The sequence below is a fragment of the Sciurus vulgaris genome (genome assembly GCF_902686455.1).
Source record: "Sciurus vulgaris genome assembly, chromosome: 10".
Lineage (NCBI taxonomy): Eukaryota > Metazoa > Chordata > Mammalia > Rodentia > Sciuridae > Sciurus > Sciurus vulgaris.
In genome coordinates this window covers 1,653,006-1,661,812 of record NC_136470.1, presented here as the reverse complement: position 1 = coordinate 1,661,812, position 8,807 = coordinate 1,653,006, and the positions used below count along the sequence as shown (strand labels likewise).

Sequence of the window (8,807 nt, the reverse complement as noted above, 5' to 3'; positions counted from 1 at the left end):
GAATTGGTTCAGGGCGGGGCATAGGCCTCGAAGCCCCGCCCTGTCGGCCGGCCTCGCCCTCGTCCCGCAGCCGCTAGGTCTGCGAACCGCACGCCCGCTTCTACCGGCAAACCCCGCCCCAGGCCAGCTCAGAGCCTCGCCCACAAGCCAGACCCCGCCTTCCACCTGCCCACTAAGCAGGCCCCGCCCCGATCAGGCCCCGCCCCTCCTCGCCAGACCCCGCCCCAGCCCTTCTCCTCCACCACCCGGCCCTCCCCACCAGCCCCGCCCCTCCATCAATCATGTCCCTCCCGGCCCCGCCCCTCAGCCATCAGGCCCCGCCCAGGTCCCGCCCCACCGCGCCCGCAGGCCCCGCCTCCCCTGCCAGCCGCTGGCGGGCGTGGGCGCAGGAGTGGGGTCGCCGCGGAGCGGGGCGTGACGCCTGATCGCCGTGGATAAGCCCCGGCGGCCAGAGAGCGCGGCCGGCCGTGGCCCCGCAGGTAAAGCCCCCTCTGCCCCGCGCGGCCTGAACCCTGTGCATCCCTCCAGGGTCCGCGTCCGCGCCCGCTGCCCGGCTCCGCTGCCCGGCTCCGCTGCCCTCCACTCACGCCTGCGCGGGCCAGGGCTGGCTTTCCGCTTCTCTCCGCTGCAGGGGAGCGGGCAGCTGCCTCTTCAGGGCTGGCGGAGAGAAGCTTTATTTATGATTGCCATCTTTAAGGTGTCACAGTAGGTGTCTAGCCCCCTCTGCCAGGCACGCACTCACTCTCCACCATTTACCGGGCCTGACCTGGTCCTGCTGATCCGGAAGGAAGCCCTCCGCTGAACTCGAACTCGAGGTGACCAGCCCTGGAGGGGAAGGCATGTGTGGCTCCCCACCTCAGGCTCCCAGCAGTGGGTGGGTGGCCAGGGCTGCATGCCCGCAGGGTTCTCTGACCCCTTGGCCAGGGCCTGCTGTCTGCCAGTGATCAACACTAGCCACCTCGTTGGCCTGAGATGCCCCTCTGGGTTACACTGGGAGTCTTCAAGAGAAAATTACAAGAGAACAGGTGTGTTTAAGGGGGTGTGGCCCACCCCAGATGCCTCCTTTGCCTGTGCCAGCCTCTGTCAAGGTGTGGCCTATTCCCAGCTGGACCATAGTGGACCGTGTTGATTGCTGTCCCTTCTCGTGCTCATTTCTCTTGTTCTTTTTCAGAACTTGTGGTACCACTGCTCTTCCTGGTGAGGAGGAAGAGTGTGTGCACGTGGTGATTCTTGCACAGTGGGAAAGGGCTGGGGGTTCAGGCCCTAGCAGAGAGGAGCCACTTGTCCCACAAGGATGGGTCCTAGAGGCAGATGGAGGCCCTGGTGTCTGCTGGCCCCCTTCCGTGGGTCCTGCCTCTTCCTCTTCTTCTGCCTGCACATGGGTGCCTCCTGCCCACAAGCCTGCCAGTGCCCTGATCATGCTGGGGCTGTGGCTGTCCACTGCAGTGGCAGGGGCCTGCAGGAGATCCCCAGAGACATCCCAACCGAGACAGTGCTCTTGAAGCTGGATGCCAACAAAATCTCCCGCATCCCCAACGGAGCCTTCCAGCACCTGCAGCAGCTAAAAGAGCTGGACCTGTCCCACAATGCCATCGAGACCATCGGCCCCGCAGCCTTCTCTGGCCTGGCAGGGGGCCTGCGGCTGCTAGACCTGTCCCACAATGGCATCCGGAGGATTCCGAAGGATGCCCTGGGCAAGCTGAGTGCCAAGATCCGTCTGTCTCACAACCCACTGCACTGTGAGTGTGCCCTGCAGGAGGCCCTGTGGGAGCTGAAGCTGGACCCTGACTCGGTGGACGAGATCGCCTGCCACACCTCAGCACAGGAGGAGTTCGTGGGGAAGCCACTGATCCAGGTGCTGGACTCTGGCGTCAGTTTCTGCAGTACCCACCACAAGACCACCGACGTGGCCATGCTGGTCACCATGTTTGGCTGGTTCGCCATGGTGATCACGTACATTGTATACTACGTGCGTCACAACCAGGAGGATGCCAGGAGGCACCTTGAGTACCTCAAGTCCCTGCCCAGTGCCCCCATCTCCAAGGACCCCGTTGGCTCTGCTCCCTAGTGCCCACCCAGGCAGGCCTGCCCCCTCTGGCTTTAGTAGCAGGTGGAGACCACGTGTGCTTCTGGTGTCCTCGGTGAGGCAGGCTTTCCTGTAGTGTGACCGTCTCGACAGAGCATCTGTGTGGCCTCTGTCATCGTGGGAGCCTGTCATTAGCAGTGACCACTTGACGGCGAGGACACTGAGGTTTGGGAGGCGAATGATGTCCTGTGACAACACAGCCAGGACTTGTTCCCTTGGGACTCAAGCCCCGCTGCCCGAGGTGCCAGTCCACGTTCCTCCCACTCCGCCGGGCTTTCCCTGGTGGGATGGTGGGTTCTAGCTGGGAGGGGATGCAGCTCAGCTCTGGAGGGCACGGGCGCCCAGGTCTCCCCCGCAGGGCAGCTTGCTTGTGTTGACCTAATGCCCTGGGCACATTACTGGGCTCAGAACGGGTGTGCCCTTTTGTAGAGCAAGGCGCTTGAGGCCAGGGCCTTTTTAGCCAGGTCAGTGGAATGCACAGCTCACACTAGCTTGTTCTCAGAGAGTCTGCTTAACTCTTGTGCCAAAATTTCCATCCATCGAGGGGAAACATGGAGAGGCACCTGAGAAAGGCCTAGCGTAGATTCTCAAGGGGCAGCCAACAAATACGGCCCTAACCTGCTTCCTGCCTCTCCGCCTGTGCCGGGTTGGCAGAAGGCCTGTCTACTCAGGTCACTACTGTGCCTTGCTTTTGTAGTCACTGATATCCAAAACAGTCTTCAGGGGACAGCAGATGGATGTCTGGTTTTCGAGGCCAATCAGCATGACGCTTCTTTTCTCCAGAAATGGGAGCTTTCTCTTCATCTCTGCTGCCAGGAGTCTTAGAGCTCGTTGATTGCTCAGTTTTCTTACTGTCACCACTTCCTGTTCAGGGCACATGTTCCTCCACCTATACGACTCTAATCACAGTTTTACTTTTTACTGTCTTTTCGTATGAGCGTTTGTATTTCCAGCTAGTTCAGGGGTGAGCAAATAAGTGTAAATTCTTTATTCTTTGGAGTGTAGATGGCTTATTAAGAATAAGTTTAGAAACAACTAGAAGTTGAGGGAAGTTTGTTTGGCAGGTACCACGTGACCTGCAGTGGCGCGTGAGCCTCCACGGCCGGCCTGGGGTTCACCCCACTGTGTCCACGCAGCTTGCCTGCTTTGGTTTGGGGCCTCAGTGTGGACAGCGGAGGGGCCTGCACTGCAGCAGAGGGACCTGGGCCTGGGGAGCTCCTGTCCCTGGGAAGGAGGCCGAGGAGCGCGAGGGGGGCTGTGAAGGACGGGGTGTTGTGGTGGGTGCCCTGTGGGGCGCGGAGCAGAGCAGTCACTGAATGGGAAGCACGTGTGCCCAGGGACATGGCCTCAACACACCTCTACCTGTGTGACAGTGCTGTGTGACTTGAGGGCAGCCGCCTGGCCAGTGGGCACAGGCTCCAGCCGCTCTTCCCCATCCCAGGCACACGCAGTGGGAGAGGCCACCGTGCCAGGAGCTGCTGCCCCGTGGGTCTGCCCCACAGGTGTAACCCTAGTTGAGGTGACCGACGGAGTCAGGGTCCCGGAGGTTGGACCCTCGTTTGTGCTTCTCCCAGACCGGTGCAGGCATGGCCATCCAGGAGGTGCGTGGTGGGGCTCCTTCCCGCCGGGCCCTGACTGCTGGACCGCTGGGGACCAGGCCCTGTCCTCCGCTTGCTGCAGGTCTCGGGCTGCTCCTGCATGGCCCGTGCTGGTTAGGGTTGCTGGGCAGAAGGCCCTGTCCCTTCTGCAGGTGCCCAGAGCAGGTCCCCGCAGCCTGTTGGCTTCCCCCTCTGGGGGACCCAGAGAGAGCAGGTGTCTCAGGGGGACCCCGTGGCCCCGTGCCCTGCCCACCAGAGCCCCCACACTCCCTCCCTTGCCTGTCCTCTCCTCCCGTCTCCCCTGCCCCTCACCTGTGGGGCCTGGAGTCTGTGATGGAAATTTAGAGGGGTAGGTGCCCCTGGAGGTGACAGGCCACATGGGTACTCGCTTTGTGAGTGGTCCCTCCTCCCTGCCCTGCATTGACTTTCCACGAGGCAGGGGGGATCCCACCACAGGGCACAGTGGGCTCTGGGTATACCACTTGGGTGGATCCTGTGGGCGGCTCTGCCCTTGTGGCTCAGGGCTGGGCAGGTAAGCACCTCCCAGGCCCCTCAGCTGGCCCTCGGTCTTTCTGTCCTGCCGGCCAAGTGCACCCGGCAGACACCAGCTCCGCTGGTTACCTGGGGAAAGGCCGGGGACCCCTCAGGAAGGCTCTGCTCATTGCTCTGGCTGCTGGCCCCTGGACGCTGGAAAGGCAGATGAGGGGTTCTCCCCAGAGCCACCCAGAGCCAGCCCTGCCGGGTCTTGACGTTAGCTGGGGGACCTGGGTCTGACCTCTGACCTCCAGGATCCTAAGATACTGAATTTGCTGCATGGGCCACTGAGCTCGTGGGGAGTTGCTGGGTGGCCCAGGAGGCTGACAGGAGGCTGACACGGCCTCCACCTGGGAGCAGTGTGAAGACCCACACTGCTCTGTGTTCAGTCTCAGCGCTTGGGGTCAGTTTCAGTGCATGTCATGGACAGGTGACTCTCCGAGTCACTGCAGTCAGCCTGTCTTCCCTTCCTGCCAGGCTGACCCCCAGAGGACCCAAGGTGTGGGAGGAGCAGTGCAGGCTGGCTTCCAGGACCCTCACCCTCCAGACACACACACGTGTTCCCTGCTGCCCACACAGTGCACTGCACACGCACCAACACATGCCGACGTGGCCAGGCGGCACTCTATGCGTGCACACAGGCTCGCATGCACTCCCTCAGGCCTGCATTGCTCACACACAGCACACCCTCGCTGGTATAAGCATGCAGCCTCCCTTCCCCTTGGACGCCCAGCGCTGGGCAGGTGTTGGAGCTGTGTGTGCATTTGGGTCTGGCTGCCCCGGGCAGCCTCCTCCACCCTCCGGCTGCTGCCTGGTCTGGACCTCTCCCTGCTCTCAGAATCTGATTCTTGCCCTCCCAGCTCCGGGGGCCGCTGCAGTCCTCAGCTTGTGTGCCTGGCTCCATCTTGGGGATGGCCAGAGTGTACCTCTGACCCTCTCTGGGCCCCTCTCTGCCATGCCCACCACAGGCTGGGAGACCCACTGTCCAGGTCCTGAGGCTCCCTGAGTGCCAGGCTGGCACCCAATGTTGAGGAGGGGCATCTGGATGGGAGCCCAGGGCCAGAGCTGGCTAGCGTTGGCCGAAGGCTGAGCTTCGCTAGAAGGTTCGGGTGGAGAACAGCAAATCCTCGCAGCCCTATTGGGACTGGGTGTGGGGAGGAGCCCCAGCCCTCAGCCTGGGGGCAGTGGGGTCCTGGACTCCACGGGGAGGGAGCCATGCCCACAGGTCATGTGGACCCGTCTGCTGTCCAGGGCGCCGCGGAGCGCTGGCACAGTGTGCTGGCGCCAGCGCCGCCATCTGTCTTCAGAGCAAGCACGAGGTTCTGAGGTCTGCCGCGAGGAGTGATGGCCGAGGCGGCTCCTCTGGGCAGTGCTGGGCTGGAGTCTGTCTCTGACGCTGGGCCTGGACTTTCTCACTGGGAATTGTCAAAACAGAAAGGCACCAGATGGAGGAGGGCCAGCAGCCAAGGCCCAGCAGAGCCAGGGCCACCGCCCATCCCCTGCCAAGACGGCCAGAGGCAGCGATGCCTCCCGCTCAGAGCCCGGCCCTGGGATCTGCATCTGTAACCACGGCAACCATGCTGGCCAGAAAGGGAGCGGACACCTGGGCATTGCCAGGTGCTGCTGGCCATCTGAGTGGCACATGTGAGGCCTCGGGGCCCAGCAGGAGGTCAGCAGGCCGACTCTCTTCCTCCCCGGCATTCTGTGCAGAAGGCGGGAGCCGCAAGCCCACCCGGGAGCCTGCAGCCCGCGGAGAGGGAGGGGCCGCAGAGGCAGGGGAGGTAGCAGGAGCTGGGATGAGACAGGGTGGCTGCTGTGCCCACAGGGCGGCCAGGGCGGGACACTGGCTCAGAGGTCACATGAGTGGCCAGCCCTCAGGGAGGGGAGACTGAGGCATGTTGCACGGGCAGCCCCGAGCTGCGTGAGCCTGTGGCTGTGGCTGGCTCTGCCTGCTGGCCACGTACCCCCTCCGACGTGATGGAGGTGTCTCTGGGCAGCGGTCACCTCCTTACTGGACCCACCTCAGGGGCCCCAAGGTCTGCGCACGGCATGGGCATCTTGGGCCTGACTGGCCCCCTGCCAGACCCCACCAGGGATCCCCCGTCTGCGAGGGGTGCTGAGCGGGGCTCCCCGGGACAGGCACCCTCCCTCCGCCCTGGAGCCCTGGCTTCTTGCTGCCTCGCGCTCAGCTGTGGGGAAGCTCCCGACAGCAGCCTCAGCGCAGGTCACACTGGGCCCCGCGGGGACAGCCCCACAGGGTCTGGTGCTGTCAGAGGACGGCTCTTCTGGCCCACCGGATGCTCCTGGTGCTCCTGGGACTGGCTGGACCGCTGGCCAGGTGGCTGGGTCAGCTGCTCAGGGTGGTATGCGGAACCCCGGTCCCAGGGCTGCGTATCTCAGTGACCGTCACTGTGACTCAGAGCCAGTTGGTCTGGAGCCACAGTAACCAGGACACGAGGGAGAGCTGGGGTCTCTTCCTCCTCTTCAAGGGCAGCTTGTGCTGGGTCAGGGCCCCTTCCTTCGACCCCCGTAGGCTCAGCTGCCTCCAGCTGCCACCACGCTGGGGGCTAGGTGCCAGCTCAAATTTGGGGATGTCATTCAGCTCATGACATGGTGGGGGTGGGACCATGAGCCAAGGCCTGCGGGGGCCCCAGAAGCTGGAGGGCGAGGGGCACCTCCCTGGAGCCGGGACAGCCCTGACCACAGCTGGATTTCAGCCCATTGCTGTCCTCCAGAGCTTGCAGGCGGCCCCTCAGCCACAGCGCCACAGCGGTCACTGCAAAGGCAGTGACCTGCCCATCCACCTCTGTCAGTCCTTCATGGAGAGGAGGCTGGATGAGCCAGGCTTGGTGTGCCATGCCACGTGGGGGCACACCTCCCCCGCTGCGGACCCTCTCAGCCCATGAGTCCTCCACTCGCCCTCCCTCTGCGCCCTTCTCCACTTCCTGTGGTGCCCAGAGCTGCTGGGACCTGCTCCCTCAGGCTCCCGCTTACCCCTGGGGCAGATGCTCAGGACAGCACATGGTTGGCCCTTTGTTTTGAGAGTTGTGAGACGGGAGGCCCGAGATGGCCGCCTGGCACCGCGGTCCGTGGCTCCTTACCAAGCTGAGAGCCCACCTGGGGCCCGGCACGTCTGCGGGCGACAGTCACCAAGAGAAAGGAAAACGTGCCTCCGCAGAACCTTCGTCAGCTCTCCTGCGGCCTCCCAGTTCCAGCCTCCTTCGGGAAGCAACCAGGGTGGAGGGGAGGATGGGCGCACACCATGGGCACCGTGGTCCGTCCACAGTGAGGAGAGAGCAGCCTGCTTGCGCCCGCCAGGCGGGCGGCAGCCTGGTGCTCCTGAGGGAGCTGCGAGGAGACAGCAGCCTGCGGAGCTGGGCTCTCCTGCCCAGCGGGGTGGGGACTGGCTGGGGGGTGCAGGAGCGGCTACGGCCACCTCACTGGGCCCGGGCTCCCCTGCCCTGCCCGGGAGCTGGTCCAACGGCACACCTAAGACCTGCACATCCAGGTTCCTGTGTGCAAGTCAAATCAGGATCAGCTTGCCAAGAAAAGGCCCCTAGAAAGTACTGAGGGTCTCCCTGAGGCCACGGAAGCTGGCAGTGGAGGGGCCTCCCGTTCTGGCTTCCTCTGTGCCCTGCCTAGTGGGCTGCCCGCGGTCTCCTGAGTTGACGCCTCTTTGAGTGAGCCCTCGTGGGATTGGTACGGACTGAGGCGTCCCGGATTCCCGTGCTGAACCCTCCGGGGAGCAGGCAGCGCTGTGCACCTGAGCCCTGACCCTGGGTGACACGCAGGCCCCTGGCTGGCACGGGGGCCGCGCCACCCACAGGTCTGCTGTGCTGTGTGGGGCTTAGAGCCCACGTCCATGAGAGGGCAGGTCCGTTTGGTCCCTCTCACGTGACTTTGCATGACCCGGTTTCGCTCAGGACATCGTGAAGGAGTAGAGGCCATGATGACACAGGCTCGGAGACGGGGCGGTGGTGGGTGGGATCGGGCACCAGGCATCCTGACTCCATCACAGGGACTTTTGCCTGTTTGGTCTTGAACCGTCGGAGCAGAGCGCTCAAGGAAACAGGACTGACGGGCCGCTTGTGGAGACCTACCAAGCCATTGGCCCATGTGGTTATGGAGGTCGCTGAGTCCAAAGGGCAGCATGGACTGGCAGCAGGAGACCCAGGAGAGGGGGTGGCACAGACGTGCCCAGGCTGTTAGCCGGGGAATGCCCTTTCTGTTCTAGTCAAGCCTTCAGCTGATTGGGTGAGGCCCACCTATTTACTTGACCCAAAGTGCACAGATTTACATATTAACCTTACCCCAAACACCCTCAAGTGACACATGAATTACCCATCACAGGTGTGGAGGTGGGTTCTTGGGTCATGGTGGACTCCACTGCTCTCTTGGGCTGCCCCACCTCTGAGGGCATTTCTGGGCTTCTACCTGTGGAGCGAGCCCCAAGAGAACTGACCCCTGCCCCGCAGCCTGCCTTCCTTCCTCAAGTGTGCCTGTCTCCTGGTCCCACCTGGCTCTTCTTCCTCTTGTCCCTCTCTTACAGGCCTGCCTGAAATCCCAGTGAGATCAGAAACCCCCAGGCA

At 63.4% G+C, this 8,807-nt stretch overlaps 1 protein-coding gene across 2 annotated transcripts; it reads left to right on the top strand.

Annotated features, from left to right (window-relative positions):
- Nucleotides 1–352: 352 nt before the first annotated feature.
- On the top strand, nucleotides 353–3,012 carry LRRC3 (leucine rich repeat containing 3). 2 transcript variants are annotated; one of them, XM_079155246.1, is made up of 2 exons: nucleotides 353–479; nucleotides 1,172–3,012. In XM_079155246.1, the coding sequence occupies exon 2, from the start codon at nucleotides 1,295–1,297 to the stop codon at nucleotides 2,066–2,068; it is 774 nt and encodes a 257-aa protein (XP_079011372.1). In that variant the 5' UTR covers nucleotides 353–479; nucleotides 1,172–1,294; the 3' UTR covers nucleotides 2,069–3,012. The 2 variants fall into 2 exon arrangements, with proteins under 2 accessions (XP_079011372.1, XP_079011373.1); XM_079155247.1 differs by lacking the exon at nucleotides 353–479 and adding an exon at nucleotides 544–815.
- The last annotated feature ends 5,795 nt before the right edge of the window (nucleotides 3,013–8,807 follow it).